General features: G+C 36.5%; 1 protein-coding gene across 17 annotated transcripts in view; it reads left to right on the top strand.

Annotated features, from left to right (window-relative positions):
- Positions 1-604: 604 nt before the first annotated feature.
- LOC103316989 overlaps positions 605-17324 on the top strand; it is a 357042-nt gene continuing 340322 nt past the window's right edge. For 16 of the 17 annotated variants that reach the window (XR_004345276.1, XR_004345274.1, XR_004345278.1 and 13 more), the window contains exon 1: positions 605-1082. Coding sequence is in view for 7 of the 17 variants with exons in the window: in XM_031928252.2 (XP_031784112.1) it covers positions 1001-1082 (82 nt within the window). In the remaining 10 variants the exon portion in view is untranslated. Of the gene's footprint in view, positions 1083-1274; positions 1842-17324 lie in introns of those variants that run through there. The other variant, XM_032601933.1, reaches the window with a different exon arrangement.

Below are 17324 nucleotides of genomic sequence, written 5' to 3'. Positions count from 1 at the left end.
AACCGAGAGAGCTGGAAAAAATCTCGAAATGAGCGAAAGCTGCAGGCCGCCGGGAGCGAAAGCCTAGGCGAGCTCTGAAGAGAGCGAGCTCGCGGCCGAGGGTTTGCGAAATGGCGCGGCGTCGAAAATGGCGCCACGCGATGACTCGCGGATTGCGAATGTTCGAAGTCGGGGTCACCACTATAGAGAGTTGGAATGGTTAGGTTAAATCTCTATCTTCTACACTCCCTAATAGGAGATAAAGTAGGGAAAGGCGAACGGACGAGGTACAAAGAATAATGACTATGCTGAGAGCTGATTGTGACTAGATTGTAATTATTAATGTTCAAGATGTCTAGGTCTGTTCGACCCGGCGGCCAGGCCGTAACTAATTCACGAAAGTGACAAAGCTTCTAAGCTCCCCTCGCGCTCGCCACGTCGTGGTGCTCCGCTAGGCGGCGCGTCGGGCCACATGTGGTGGTAGGAGAGGACCGCCACAGGTTTAAGACAGGGAATTCAAAGATCGAATGAGGAAAAAAGGATACTAGAGAGACACAGTAGGGTGAGAGAGAGAGGGGGAGAGCGAGAGAGAGAGAGAGAGAGAGAGAGAGAGAGAGAGCGAGAGAGAGAGAGAGAGAGAGAGAGAGTGAGAGAGGATTGTACGCGTGTGAGTAGGCCTGAAAGATGCTGCTGAGTACGGGCTAAATACCTTTGAGCAACATTTGTATTCTAATTTAGTAAATAAATTAAACACTACACTGTTTTTTATGGTTGGTTAACGTACTTAAACGGTACTATTTAGTTAAAGACCAACGTTAATAATATATTGATGTAAAGCGTAAAACAGAAAAACCAAAATGAAAATAAAGGTCAAGTTCTGTGTGTTTCCTATATTACATAGGTATAAGTGATGCAAGATAACATTGTTAAGTTTGTGGCTGCGTGATTCTGTGTTTTGGATAATTATCATACGATATGATATTCTTCACTGCAAACACGTTACTTTTTATGACTTCTATCCATGCTGTTACAAGTACTATCACCACGCTTTAGCAATGAAGTAACAAGTGAGCGGCAAAACCGTAGTGTTGCCATGACTACAGGTGAATATGAGTATTTATGTTACTTCGTAGGTTACGTTCAGCCCACCCCTTTTTTAATTGCAATAATAAATAATATTATAGTTTATTTAATCTGTAATCATTGTTTCTTTGATTGTTTCTATTATTGTTTATGAATGTTGTAATTGAGTTGTTGGTGGCTAATGATTATAGATCTTATTTTGTTTATGAAAATTTTTTTGATATTTGAGATACATGTAGAAATTGAGAGAGAGAGAGAGAAAGATAGAGAGGGCGAGAGAGAGAGAGAGAGAGGGCGAGAGAGAGAGAGAGAGCAAAAGAAGGGGAAGAGAAATGTTGATATTCATGCTTTTTATGTATAAGTATAAAGTTTATGGCTAAATGAAAATAATTAAATTACATGCTGCTTGAGAAATAAAAAACATAATCAGCCATTAAAAGCAAGATATACTATTGATAGAATAAAAAAGTTATTTTTAATAATATTTTTCTTGCTGTAATGCAAATATATATTACAGAAATATTTGAATATATATTATCCAAGAAAAATGAGTAATATTAAATGTCTTCAAAATATTAGGCTCTGGTAGCTATTATTTTAAAAGTTGAGTTAGCAATGGCCAATAGAATCTAAGTGTATAATTTTCTTTTCTTCTAAGAGGAAGCTTTGTAATAGTAAAATTTTCAGTTTCACTGAAACTTTGTAGAAATGCATTTGGAGGTGTTTGGAGTACGAATCATGCGTTTTTAGAAAATGTCTGTGCGGATGGCTGTGTTTATGTACGTATACCGTTATGATTCTGGAAACACTGATCGTAATAAAATTTGGCATGCATATATGTTTTCTGATTCTGAATTCGGGAAAATTTTTGTTTTATGATTCTGACCATTTGATGGCAATCTTATAGCCATTTTTTGAATTTTGAAAAATATTTTTGCTTTTTTTTTGGTAATATGATCTATACAATATATTCAACAATAGTGTATCTAAAAGAGCATAAAATTGCCTACTTGTTTCTGCAAGATTTTTCAGATTGACTGTTCCGTTCAATTTTTATGATAAAAAAGGTGATTTTTAAAAGAAATTTAGTATCCCCAAAAATTGTCAAACGTTTTGAAAAAATTTATGATAATAAAAAACAATAATATCTATTTGCTGTAAAAATTTTAAACCATTTTGATGACTAGTTTTCAAGCTAAAAATGGAAAACTAAAAAAAAATGGGTTTTCTATGTCATACGATTACAGGAGTAAAAAGGCTTTAATTACGTTGAGATTTTGGGAAAATATCAATCTTTTGATCACCTCGGCTAGGTTCTTTTAGCAGCATACAAAACCGTTTAGTTTAAAAGATATTAGGATTCAAATTCTTTGTATCTCACCCTGTATACCCTGTATAACTGAAACTTATTATTTCTGTTTGACTTTATAACTTGCTAACTAAAGTTTAGAATGTTTTAAGACAATTCATGATTTTATGAGGTTATGAGGACCCTATGGTATTTAAAATATTGAAGTCTTTGTTGAATTTTGGACCTTTTTTACGTTTTATTACAGGTGCTACACTTTATTACATTTTGTTACGTTTTATTACAAATCCATTAATTTAGGATTTCATGGGGGTCTTCTTTGAAATGACAAATATAACAATACGTAAAAAAGTATAACAAAATGTAAAAAATTGTCTGTAAGCGTAATATTATATAAGAAAATGTCGACTTTTTTATTTTCTTACTTCTGCTTACATCCTTTTACTTTTTCTTACAATTTCTTATGCATTGTTACATTTTATTATAAAATTAATAATTAAATAATATATTGACTATATTAGGCGGTAAAATAACATATTTAATAAAATCCCTTCTTAAAAAAGAGATACGAGAAAAGTGAAGCCGACTAAAACGAGATTTGATTGGATGCTTTTAAAAGGGGCGCGAAAATACAAAATCTAGAAAATATTTACGAATTAAAATAGATTTAATTTTTACAAAGTTATTCATAATATAAATGTAAATTGAATAAATAATAAAACAATTAATACATTAATTAATAAATTTTAATTTGATATTAATTAAAATAATATTTCTAAATTGAGAAATTATAACCTTAAAACTTAAGGCCTTAAAACTCATGTCCAAAAAGCATAAAAATAAAAGCAGTTGCTCGCGTGAAGCGCGCAAAATGTTCACTAGTGTAATAAAGTGTAAAAAAAGTTAATAAATCTGAAAATGTAAGAAAGTGTACAAAAATGTATGAGAAAAAAGATCTGAAATCCAACAAAAAGGTAGTTTCTTATATTTACTTACATTTTTTACGTTTTATTACGTTTTATTACAATTTATTACATTTTTTTTCCACGAGGGTACTTGTGTAAAATAATTAAGATTAAAAGTATTTTAAAAATCATTAATATACTGTATATTTGAACAATATTTTGTCTATTTGAACTATATATTTAGTTGGAGTTTTTTTTTTATTAAAAAACTTTCATAAACTACAAATTAAAATTAGCAGATGGTCAAAGCAAACTACATTACCAATAATCTACTTTAGAGGATGTTCTTATTTCTCGTTGGAATTCAATTTTTATCGTTATACTAAGATATCTGCAAGGATTCTGTCTCATGGGTTCTTAATACCAAAGTATGTGCTAATCTTTATTTTTTAATCCATGCAATGTATATCGATATCAATGAATATAGATTCATAAAGAAAAATGGTCCTGTGTTGAACTGTGGTCCTCACTTTCAAATACACGTAGAGCCCCTACTATGCTATAGCTGTTCCCAACGTTTACACAGGAGTAGCATGCTACACAATATTGTCCTTACAAAATATAGTCCTAGCGCAGCTATGAGCGTGCTTCTATAACCAAGTCTATATATAAATATATATATGGGTGGTTCTCTGTAGAATCGAGAATGAAAATTTTTTTCAGCCCAAATTGTATATATATGTTCTTTGGATGCCCCTGATTAAAGTTTCAGAATAAGCCTGACCTTCTACTAGAAGTTATGTAGAAAACAAACATCTGCTGATAATCATGCCAAAACGTCAGCTGATTATCAGGAGATATCGGCTGAATATTTTCATTAAAGCCGATAAATACAAAAATGTGTTTGTATGAAATTAAATGTTAATGATAATCAGCTGATTATCAGGTGATAATCATCAAATATTTTTTAACTTTCAGTATATTTTTTTGAAGTTGTTTTAAATTAATAAAATTTATAAAATTCACATAATGAGGGCCAGTACAATTTTACCATCCAGATGATCCCTGTTCCCTATATAAAAAAAGTCATGAACGGATGAAGTGAAGCCAAGAATGCGTCAGTATGATTAGCTCATGTAGTGTGCATGCGTCAATCATTGGAATTTTTTTATTTGTTTTTGATTTCTAAAATTGATTCAATACATATCAAGTTATAATTTGTGTATTTATAATATTCTATTGTAAATATTATTATTGTTACAAAAAGAAACATGATGTGAACGTTAACATGAACTGAGTTGAGACATAACCTTAAAATTTTAAAAGGAAGTTGGCGACGAAAACCGCAGCAATTTTGAAATTTATATGAGCACAAAATGAATCATATATTGTAAAGTTTGATATATTTCCCTGGTAGAAAACAAATATTAAAAGTATCAATCAAGCAATTATATTCCATTTAATAAGTTAATGAATCAATAGTCTACTACAGTGCGTGCAGCGCACTGCGCCAAATATAGTAACACCAAAACACTGGTTGTGAGCTACAAAATTTTTATTTTTTAATATTTAAAAAATTTTTTGTTTAAATCAAATTATTAAAAAATGAAAATTTTGTAGCTCACGAGAGCTCTCTCTCTCGCTGAGAGAGAGAGAGAGAGAGAGAGATGTGAAGCGTGAGGATAAGAGCGAGCGATGGATTAAACCACAAACCGAGCATTCCGAGCGAGAGGTTATGAGCGAGAACCGAGCGAACCTTTTTATAGGTTTACAAGCTCAAGCGATGGTTGAGCGAGAGAGTCTGAGAGTATGGTTGACACGTGTGCAAGATGCGGGGGCCAGCTGAGGGCCTGAGAGCGAGTGACGTGCGAGAGAGGATGAAGAAGGGTGATTGGAAGAGGCAGGTATAGCCATGGCGCTGACCAGCAGCCCCGAGAGCGACAGATCTAAGCGAGACGCCGTAGAGTGCGGATGTAGTCAGACTAGAGTAAGGACATAGCGACGATGTATGTTGAGTTTTAAATATATTTGACATTTCTTGAATATACACAAGGCTCATTTATGCAATCACCCCGTAATATCCTACACTATTATAGATCAATCATCCATTATCACAGCTTATGCTGCATTTGACATCTATTTTTAATAATACACTATTTTTGCTGATCTTTTTTTAGTATTTATGAAGCATTTTAAGCTATAATTAAAGTACTACAGGCATGTTTATAAAAAATGGATGTCAAATCGGTATTTTTCTATGTTAATCTTATGCACAGTATTGCCCCGTACCTAATGTACAAAGTAGCCCCAAGGGTTTTAAAAAATTCATTTGTCAATATCTAACCTTAAAACTTGCACACAGCAGCCAGCCTGTCGTCAGAATCACCCCTTTTAGGGGAGGTGGGTGCCAAAGCTTCCCACATATGCCACAAAGTGTTTTGTATTTTAAATGCCAAACCAAACTAACGTTTATAATTATTATACAAGAAATCTAGATTTCCTTATTGTTTAGGTATTTTATTTATTCTGTAATTATTTTATAAAAATAGACATTCAGATAATTAAAGATCTTCCAAATAAGTAAATAATGACTATATTTTTTAATAAAAATCATGTATGATGTATACATTAGGATTATATCTATTTAAGCGTGTTTTCTCTGTTACAGGAGATGTGCGAGCTAAAGCTTCTCAAATATGCCACAAAGCATTTTGTATTTTAGATACCAAAAGAAACTAAAAGTCTAATTAACATTTTCTTTGGTAGCATGATTCATGAAACTGAATAGAATAGCGCTGTGTTGTTTATATTGATGGAAAGTCAAATAATAAAAAGTTTACTGCTACTTCTTAGTTTTAAGGTTGGCACTGAGATCGCGCTAAGATCGCCTTACACACACTTATTCGTATTTTAAAACTTATTAAAAACCCAGAGCCTAATTTCTTTCTGTAGAATTCTTTAAATAAAACTATTGCGCTCTAGTCTTGGTTTTTCAATACACGCTTTATATAAAAAATTTTATGTACCAAAAAGAAAGTGTTTTTAGGGCTCCCACATCTTCATATTCATTATAAAATGAATATTGCTGTATTAATTTTCATTCAAATAATTTTTTTATCAACAAGTTTTTTACTACTTCTTAAGAAAACAACGCAAATAATTTTGTTAAGAACTCATATTTCTACCAGAGAATATTCAAGACTTACTATTAGCTACTTATTTTAAACTGTGCTAAATAAACAGTAATTTTATTACGTTTTTGTGGTTTTAATTTAACATATGATAAAATCACACGATAAAAACATGTAATAAAAACACATACTAATAACTCTTCTGATCGTTAATCAAAAATAAAACACAAAAGCGACACATTTATTATATTTGGGGACCATAAATGGTAGTACCATGTTGATGATAACACCAAAAATAGGCCATATGTCTATGTTATATGCAACTTGACTTGTTTTGTTTAAACTTTTAAAAGTTAAGTAGCAGATAACATAGACATATGACCTATTTTTGGTGTTATCATCAGCATGGTACTACCATTTATGGTTACCTAATATAATAAATGTGTCGCTTTTAAGTTTTTTTTTTATCATATGTTAAATTAAAACCACAAAAACATATGATAAAAGTACATTTTTTTAACATATTGATAAAAACATATGATTTTTTTCAACCGGGCTCCCCTATTAGTGGCTTTATGACATTATAAGATATACCGAATGGAAATTAAAACCGTATATTTTCAATAAATTTCGGTACGTAACTATTACAATGCTGTACATTTGCGTACATTCGCGCACGTTTCGAGTGGAATTCGGACATTTTTTTCACAATTGTACAGAAACGTACGCGAAAGTACGTGGATATATGTCGTACAGTATCGTGACGAATTCTACATTTAGAGTACAATTGCAAAAAAGGATTTAGATCAGCATGTACGGCAACACATGCAAACGAAGGCGAATGTACGTAAACGTACGCGACCGTACGTAGATGTAGGTAAATGTATATTATTGAATAACTATACGGTAAACAGTAAATGTATTACAATATTCACTTATTATTACATTTAAAAGATACAGTTGAAAACTGGGGAATAGTAGATACAGTTGAAAACCAGCTAATAGTACATTTGATTTTGAAAACAAAAACAGATTGTTAATAAAAAAAAAAAAATGTAATAATCGTATTGCGCAGCAAATTGTTTATAGACTAACATTATATTTCAGACGATACAGCTGAGAGTTACAAAAATGTGTTTGTATGAAATAAAATGTTAATGATAATCAGCTAATTATCAGGTGATAATCATCAAAAATTTGTTAACCTTCAGTATATTTTTCAAAGTTGTTGTAAATTAATAAAATTTATAAAACTCACATAATGAGGGCCAATACGGTTTTACCATCCAGATGATAACACCAAAACACTGGCTGTGAGCTACAAAATTTTCATTTTTTAATAATTTGATTTAAACAAAAAATTTTTTAAATATTAAAAAATAAAAATTTTGTAGCTCACAACCAGTGTTTTGGTGTTACTAGATTTGGCGCAGTGCGCTGCACGCACTGTAGTAGACTATTGATTCATTAACTTATTAAATGGAATATAATTGCTTGATTGATACTTTTAATATTTGTTTTCTACCACGGAAATATATGTTGTTTCCGAAAAATTGAGTCTGATCGGAAACTCATTCTCACGCCTCCCAGGAGGCGAAATTCGTATGACACGCGCCTGAGCCATTTGAGTCACGCGAACGTTGTTATACGATGTGCACAGACTGCGTTATTTGCTGAAATTAAGAGCATTTACGTAACGCCTAAATACTGACAATTATTTATTGTATCCCACTCAAATTTGTTAAATTATCAATACTTATACAAAGCATATTTCTATCTCATTAAAACTGAGTAGTTACAGGCAATTTTCAGCCATGTTAAATGTGAACAGTTTTATACATTTTAACTACCTAGTTTTTAGGTATTTACCCAGTTTTAATCGGACTTTTTCTACCAGGGGACATGCTTCTTTTTTTCCACTACAATTAAAAATATCGTGGGTGCAAATAAAACTGGGGGCGATAATGAATGGTCGAATCATGCTCCACAAAGTTACCGTTTCCTTTTTTCCCCAAGTGATAAGATTTTTTTACGATAATAGATTTAATACAATGATGCCAAAAAAAAGTTAGGTAAGATGTTGTAGACCCGTCCATCTAATAGGTCGTGGTCTTACCCTTGTTTTACTTTTATTTCAAATCAATTTTGAAAATTGAGTTTTGAAGACGAGATAGTTCGCGGGGTAAACCAAAAATAGCGTCGGGAAAACCAAAAATGGCGGAATGTGGCGCACTTCCGTACTGTTATGATTGTGACTTGAGGTTATAGTTACTGCTCGACGGGTGCGTGGTCTGCTAGTCTGCTACATGTAGTGTAGGTAGGTGTGTAGGTGCAGTGTTTAATCTTGTGCGGTTGAGACACCTGATAACTACAATAACGCGCATCATCGAGTCAAGCAGCAGCAGCAGCGCAAAGGCTTTGACGCCTCAAGGAGGTATACGAGAAGAAGGAGGACTCGCCGGGTTCAGCATGTCCGTTGTCAACGTGTGCCGGATGACATGCACGGATCATGCAAATTCGGAGCCTGTGCCTGCAGCACGTCATCAAGATCGCCCATCTGCTGTACCGACAGAGCGGATGCGACGAGTTGCTCCGTATTCACGAGCGGGTCTTCGAGCGCAAGCGGGACACCTACGGGCCTCTGCATCCAGAGATTGAGCGGGCCTCGATCATCCTCATCATGCGCGACCGAAAGTTCCGTCTGGCCATGGCCATGCTCATGTACCTGCAGCAGGGCAAGTACGACACGGTGCTGCGCATCTAACCGCGAGTGCCGCTGCTCTCGTACACAACAACTCGAACCACAGCAGCTACAAAAAATCTGATTCTCGATCGCGTACAGTGTCAGTCTGTGAGTTTCTTATGGGCTCCCCGATGCTCTCCCACATCAAACTCTACCCAACCTCATACCAGCACCAGTTGTAATTCTTCAACCTGAACGTACAAACCGCAGGCCCAGTAGGCTGAGTGGTGCTAGCCAGATATAAAAAAGGCAATGATAATACAGCCCCACAATAAAAAAAAATTGTAAGTCCCAAAAACTTGACCACGGTACTTATATGATTTGGGGATCGCTGAATCCGAATCCAGGGTCATTTTAACCCCATCAGATCTTAAGTCAAGGTCAAATAGGGGTAAAATTATCAAAATACATTAAGAAAAGACTAAACCATGGTATCTTGGGGTTTTTGGGGTCGCTGAATGCGAATGCGGGGTCAGTTTAACCCCATCAGAACTTTCTGAAGGTCAGTTGAAGGTAAAATTACCGAAATACATGAAAAATACACTAAAATCATGGTATCTTGGGATTTTTTCGGGCGCTGAATCCGAATCCGGGCTTATTACAACCCTATCAGGTCAGTTGAAGGTTAAATCATAAAGATTCATAAAAAGTAAAATCAAACCATGACATTTAGGGGTTTTTGGGGTCGCTGAATCCGAATCCAGGGTCAGTATAGTCCCATAAGGTTATATTTATGGTCAGTTCAAGGTTAGTTCAAGGTCATGGACGTAAAGAGAGTGAAAAAAGTAGTTATAAACTGAAACAATGCAAAAGGTAATGTAAACCATAAAGCAAAGAACAATATATATGCAAGTACAATCGTATCCTTTAAAAATATATCATAGTTTGCTGCTCCTTCATTTACTTTAAATTTGTTAGAAGTATATGCAATTCAATAAAATACCCGTAAAAATATTAAGCCCATTACTCTTTTTTATGGTAACGAACTATTTTACTTTTTTGCTTTTTACTAATTTGTACGCTTCCGCTTCTCCAATGTTGATGGTAGATCTCTTTTTAACGACCAACAGTAATCTGCTAACATATTTACGTCCCATCTTCCTTGGTACCTGCGCTCCATTTCCTTGATATCTTGGTGAAATCTCTCTCCCTGCTCTTCGCTGTAATCACCTAGGTTTTCTGGAAACTCATCAACATGCGAATATAAAAAGTGTAATTTTAGATTCATTAGGCAGTCTTCATTATCGGGTGTCTCTCTCAGTGTAAGTCCCAAGACGATTGATGTTGACTATCTTGGGTTTGTGTTAAGGTCTTCTTTCCCAAAAGGTTTCCAAAGTCATGTTACAGTAATCTTCATCTCACTTGTATCACTTGTATTTCCTACTTGATACGAACGGATATGAATATGCTGTTTGTTTGCGCCCAGGGTACCTCCATGTGGTGACGGTGGGAAACGACCGATTCTTTTTTTCGGTCGGCTAAACCCCTGGGTGAAGGCTTTAGAGCCGTCATGGCAGACAAACAGCAAAAAATTACGATGCAGGGATTCGGAACCCCAGTATCGGCGGCTGGTCAGGGTGAGCAAGCGGGCCCGCAGGCGTCGTCATCGAGCGACCGCAGCTCTTTGTTAGTGGGAAACTTGGCTTTCGAAGAGTATAAATACTACAAGAATTTATCACTTGAGGTTTGGTGACCAAGAATGCCTTATAGCAAAACGGGATAGTTTTTGTTACATTTGTGGCAAGTATGAGACCCCAAAAAATAGAAGAAAAATCAATCAAAATATTAAAGAGCAGTACAAGAACAGTTTGACTTAGACATGAAAATTGACGAATTTGATTGGGTTCCTAAAATCATATGCGGAATATGTAGGAAAATGCTACAGAAAGGCAAAAATGGTAAAACTGAAGTAAAAATGAAAGTGCCTACGATATGGAAGGAACCTTTAAGGAAAGAAGACTGTTATTTTTGTAATACGAATTTGCATGGAGTTAATAGTAAAATCAAGTCGCACATTAATTACGCTAACGTTGAAAGTGTCACGAAACCTATATATGAATCGTCAATTGATAAAAGAGAAGATCCACTGGGTACGTACGTAAGTGGAAGTATGGATCTTGAGGAAAATTTAGAAAGACATGATAAAGATGAAATGATAGAAGAAGAAATGGAGGAAGGAGATGTTATTGCAGAAGAAGAAAATTGCCTGATGAAGACAATGAGGTTGCTAGTACAAGTGATACAAGTGGCGAGAAATACATCCCCTATAATGCTAAGAAGGAGAAAGGTCCACTTACACAAGAAAAAGTGAATGATCTCATACGCGATTTGAGCCTACCAAAGGATGGGGCGGAGTACTTGGCTTCATGGCTAAAAGAAAATACTAATGAAGCTGGAAAAATTCAAGTTTCTTACTACCGAGACAGGGATAAGAAATATAGTGATTATTTTGCTAAAGATGAAGAATTTTCCTTAGTTTACTGCAAAGATATAGTTGGGTTGATGAATTGCTTTAAACATGGATGTTACAACCCCAACGAGTGGAGATTGTTCATCGATTCGTCGACGAGAAGTTTAAAAGCCGTTCTGTTACACAATATAAATGTTTATGCAGCCATTCCCATAGGATATTCGGTAATACTGAATGAAGAATACTGTAACATGAAAGTAATATTAGACCGAATAAAATACAATGATCATAAATGGCAATTATGTGGGGATCTTAAAATCATAACAATACTTCTGGGGGAACAATCGGGATTCACAAAATATCCTTGCTATTTATGTGAATGGGATAGTAGGGATAGAAAGAATCATTACATAAAGAGTGTCTGGCCCCTTAGAAAAAAGTTCGAACCGGGTTCTAAGAATATAAAAGAAAAGCCACTTGTTGATCCATCAAAAATTCTTATACTACCTCTGCACATTAAATTGGGACTTATGAAACAATGGGTAAAATCTTTAGACAAAGATGGTAGCTGCTTTAAGTATCTGCGAAATCAGTTTCCCAAATTAAGTGATGCTAAAGTAAATGAAGGAATTTTCGATGGCCCCCAGATTCGTAAGATGATAAATGATGAAATTTTTGTTCCGAAAATGAATCATACATAGAGAGAAGCATGGTTATGTTTAGAGGACGTAATTAAAAATTTTCTTGGAAAACATAAGAGCCCAAATTACGAACAAATAGTTTTAAATTTAGTAAATAGTTACAAAAATCAACACTGCCTAATGAATCTAAAATTACACTTTTTATATTCGCATGTTGATGAGTTTCCAGAAAACCTAGGTGATTACAGCGAAGAGCAGGGAGAGAGATTTCACCAAGATATCAAGGAAATGGAGCGCAGGTACCAAGAAAGATGGGACGTAAATATGTTAGCAGATTACTGTTGGTCGTTAAAAAGAGATCTACCATCAACATTGGAGAAGCGGAAGCGTACTCCACTTCGTAGATCATTTGCCAATAAAATAGTTCGTTACCATAAAAAAGAGTAATGGGCTTAATATTTTTACGGGTATTTTATTGAATTGCATATACTTCTAACAAATTTAAAGTAAATGAAGGAGCAGCAAACTATGATATATTTTTAAAGGATACGATTGTACTTGCATATATATTGTTCTTTGCTTTATGGTTTACATTACCTTTTGCATTGTTTCAGTTTATAACTACTTTTTTCACTCTCTTTACGTCCATGACCTTGAACTAACCTTGAACTGACCATAAATATAACCTTATGGGACTATACTGACCCTGGATTCGGATTCAGCGACCCCAAAAACCCCTAAATGTCATGGTTTGATTTTACTTTTTATGAATCTTTACGATTTAACTTTCAACTGACCTGATAGGGTTGTAATAAGCCCGGATTCGGATTCAGCGCCCGAAAAAATCCCAAGATACCATGGTTTTAGTGTATTTTTCATGTATTTCGATAATTTGACCTTCAACTGACCTTGAGAAAGTTCTGATGAGGTTAAACTGACCCCGCATTCGCATTCAGCGACCCCAAAAACCCCAAGATACCATGGTTTAGTCTTTTCTTAATGTATTTTGATAATTTGACCCCTATTTGACCTTGACTTAAGATCTGATGGGGTTAAAATGACCCTGGATTCGGATTCAGCGATCCCCAAATCATATAAGTACCGTGGTCAAGTTTTTGGGACTTACATTTTTTTTTTATTGTGGGGCTGTGATAATTAAAGGGAAGAAGCGCAATGACGGTACAATACTTGGATCATTGTCATGGATGTCTAAGCAAACTGACAGTTTTTCTCCTACCTCAGGCATTGCAATTTTTTATGGTTATTCAGTTCAAAATGTAAGTCTATTATTAATTTAATGTAATATATTTTAGTATGCCTTTTTAAAAATTGATGCGATATTTTTAATGTTTCATATATTTGCAGAAACAAAAAGGACTAAGTTAAAATTTAAGAAGATTAAAAGACTTAAAGAGCAGTGTCGTGTGCAGGAAGTGAGCAGTGAAGTGTGTGTCCAGTTAGGACCTCCCCTCATGCCTAAAAGTTTGACTCGCACAGCGAGGTCAATGTTACTGGGCTTCCTACTTTGCTTGAACTAATAGCCAATTCATGGGCGTGACAGAACGGTGCTCACCTATGCGACGACACTTCGGTCGGTACTATATACACAATACCGCTGGCCTTAAATATCTTCTCATCGGCTTATGCATCAAGTCACGCAACGTACTGGAGAACTTTAATGAGGCCAAGTTCATCGAGTTCGCCATGTACACGACCTGCGTCATCTGGATCGCTTTCGTGTCCATATACTTTGGTAGCGAGACCAAGGTGATTTATTAGTAGTCGCATGCGTTGCTTCCTCGATGTGCATGTGCGTCACACTCGTTTTCCTCTTCATGTCGAAACTCTACATCATCGTGCTGAGGCCTGACCGAAACAATCGTGCCCTCTTCACCACGGATAAGTCCATCAGGTGTCACATCGGAGCACGATTCGCTGCAGCAATCGCAGAGCCTACGCCCAAACACGCCGTCTACAGGATCTCCAAAAACGAGGAAACCAAGTCCTCCGATAATTGCATCTTTCTTTTAATCGCTTGGACGTGGCAGGAAATTTTTCGAGATTAGAATATGGGTATACATTTCTTATCTACGCTTGAGTTTCTTCAAGCGAGGCAGTTGCGAAAAAATAATCTCAATAATCAATTTTGCAAACACTCCTAATTCGCCCCAATCCCCGCAGCTTATATGAGCAGAAGCAGCAGTATAAAGAGGCGCACACTGTTGACGCAGATGGACAAGGAATTGCTGATGTCGCTGTCAGGCTCTCCTGCGAGGCACCTGCTAGGCAAACTGTCGCCGGTAACGAGCATCGACGATCATCAGCAGCAGTAGCAACCGAAACAGCTGATGTGCGAGTGCAAAGCAACGGTCAAGTAAGACGAGGCTTGCGAGCAGTGCAACGCCCTCAGAAGGGCTTTAAGGGAAAAGTTCGAAGCGTCGCCTACTCGTCTTACTTACGCGAGTAATCATCGGAGGGAAAGCGTGAGCTACTAGAAAAATCAATGGGCTGAGCTTGACGTTAAGAAGCTCGTCGATGATCTCTGCGTAGAAGGTACTAAACTTTTTTATTTTTTTAACATACAAAGTTTCCATCATCCATATTTAATACTAAAATATAACTGTGCGCAGATCCGTAGTGGCTTATCCAAGCGCCCAATCAAAACTGACATCGGGAACCAACGAGCTTATTCGTTGCACCAACTCAGCCACCGCTATTCCAGCAGCGCAGAATCCGGCGCTATAGACTTCGAGCCGCCAAGATCGATAGATCTGAGGGCACGCATGTGCGTGCTGACAAGATGCCACTGAAAGCTTGAAAAAAGGCTGGAGCCAGCAAAGCGAGCGTCTTGAAGGATGACAGTTTTGTCACTCCACGGCAAAGGACGACGAGAAGGAAATAATGCGACTGATGCACCCGGAGAGCCTCTCGACCGAACTCTGGCTGGCTCAGCTGGTCCGTGGTTTGGAGGACCTCTGCGACGAGATCCATTACCCGAAAATCGTACGGGGAACGTACCTAATCTTCACTCAGGCAGAGCACCAGAAAAATTACGACGAGCAGTTGAGAAAGAAGAAGGAATCTCGACTAAACAGTTGCAAGCTCTACCGTAAATACTGGATCGGCGACTTCCCGATCGTCGAGCTGACTCGCTCCAGCTTGGTCCTGAGTCTTCGATAGCTTATGATGCGGGACTGACTGGTTCTGGGGGCCTAAACAAGAAAAATCAAACGGCTGGTGACATCAAGCTGCAGACCAGCTGTATGGAAAGAATATGCAAAAACATGAAACTCGATGACCTTGCAATCGTCCTGCTTTTTAAATGTAGATCAAAACATTCGACAATAAAGTTCTAGCATGCCGGACGTTAAAAGTAAATGTAGTCATAGTAATGCATCAAACTTCTAGATAAACCAAAAAAGTGTCACTTTCAACGCAACATCGAAGTAAACAAGTCGTCGATTTCAAATTGAAGCAGGCCGAGGAGATACCATTGATCTTGCTTGTCTGGACTATTAATAAAAAAATCACTGATGAGCAGGCAGCTGGACACATAAATACTGAGAACAAGATTTACATATTTGTGCAAACAGCTGAGGCTTTGACGGATACGATGGACAGAACAATTAGCTGTAAGTTGAATTGATTTTTTGAATCTAAATTTGCGCATAACCTTTCGCGAAAACTTTTCCGGGAAATTTGCCGCGGAGACACTCTTTTCATTTACAGTGCGTCTAAAGTCCTTTTTTAACATACGCGAAAACTCACAAATACACGAAGCACGCGAAAATGTACGTAAAGTACAAGAAAATCATGAAAAAACGAGGGAAAACCGAATTTGGAGTTTTTCAAAGGCGGTATTAGGGTTAGTTTGGTTATTTTATTCATATAATGCTTATAATTTCCATTAGCACTATAAGTAGTTAAATGATAAACTTATTACCGCCCGTGTGTAACTCTGAATTCGGTTTTCCAACATTATTTCGGGTACATTTTTGTGTACGCCAAAAAAGGTCTTTATGCGAAGACACGGACACACAGGTTCGCTGTACGCGCAAATCTCCACCGTAATTTTGTTTATGCCTTTTTTGAACTGTTTTTCAGTTCATCAAGTAATTGATGCCTACAATAACTACCGGGCGGAGTTCGACCGAGTCAAAGCAAAAATGAAGTATAAAGGAAAACGGCTGAGCGATATAACATCGAACAAGATCCTCGTCTACAAGAAGTTCAAACAAATCAAGTATTATTTGTAAGGTAAGGATATTAATTTGATTATTATTCAATTATTACTCAGCATGTTTTGTAATAAATGATACTTGTTCAGTGAAATCGGCTAACGTGATGCTTCTGTTATGACTACATACTTCGATGGCGATCCTTTCTATATGTTTCTACGTTCGAAGATTGCAACGATTTTCATGTTGAATTACTATATTAAGTTTTGCGTCCCCTGTACTATTTTTGCTGTGATTCTAACGAGCTGCTATGGGTGATCTTTATTATGCTGCGTGTGTGAGCTACTGTATAGGTGAGAGAGTGTTGATTTGTGTGACCTGTATCGATATTGTTTTAGAAATGTATTCCTCTCTTTTACTCGTGCCGTTGACTGATGCTGCTCGAGGATAAAGTTATCATTGCCGGGATGGGTCCGTATCAGCGACTTTATTCGTAATTTATCGACTTTATATGTATTCATCGATTTTTCAACTTACAAATTGTTAATGCCCAGCCGGGCGAATTTTCTTCGAGGCACAGTCCATTCTTCCCGCGCCGCCGACGAGGAAATGTATTTGTCAACGAGGTTCTCGCGAGCAGAAATCCAGAAATCGTCCTATTGTGCTTTGCTTCGCGAGAGAATTGGACAAATTCTATTTGAGAGAGAGAGAGAGAGAGAGAGAGAGAGAGAGAGAGAGAGAGAGAGAGAGAGAGAAATGTCTCTTATGATGCTACACTAATAATAGCCGAGCATTGTGTGCAGCCCCCGAGAGGCTCCAATTTTCGCCTAAGCCCAATATCTCGCGTAAACGGAATGTGAAAGGGTGAACCTAGCCACGGCGGCCTCTTTTTTCATTTTTATTTTCCGCGCGTGTAACAAGTCTCGAAGCCGCTAAAAAGTGCGA

The sequence above is a fragment of the Nasonia vitripennis genome (assembly GCF_009193385.2).
Source record: "Nasonia vitripennis strain AsymCx chromosome 4 unlocalized genomic scaffold, Nvit_psr_1.1 chr4_random0005, whole genome shotgun sequence".
In the NCBI taxonomy this organism is placed as follows: domain Eukaryota; kingdom Metazoa; phylum Arthropoda; class Insecta; order Hymenoptera; family Pteromalidae; genus Nasonia; species Nasonia vitripennis.
Note: the sequence above shows the minus strand (reverse complement) of the source record. Positions and strands in the feature narration are given on the sequence as shown.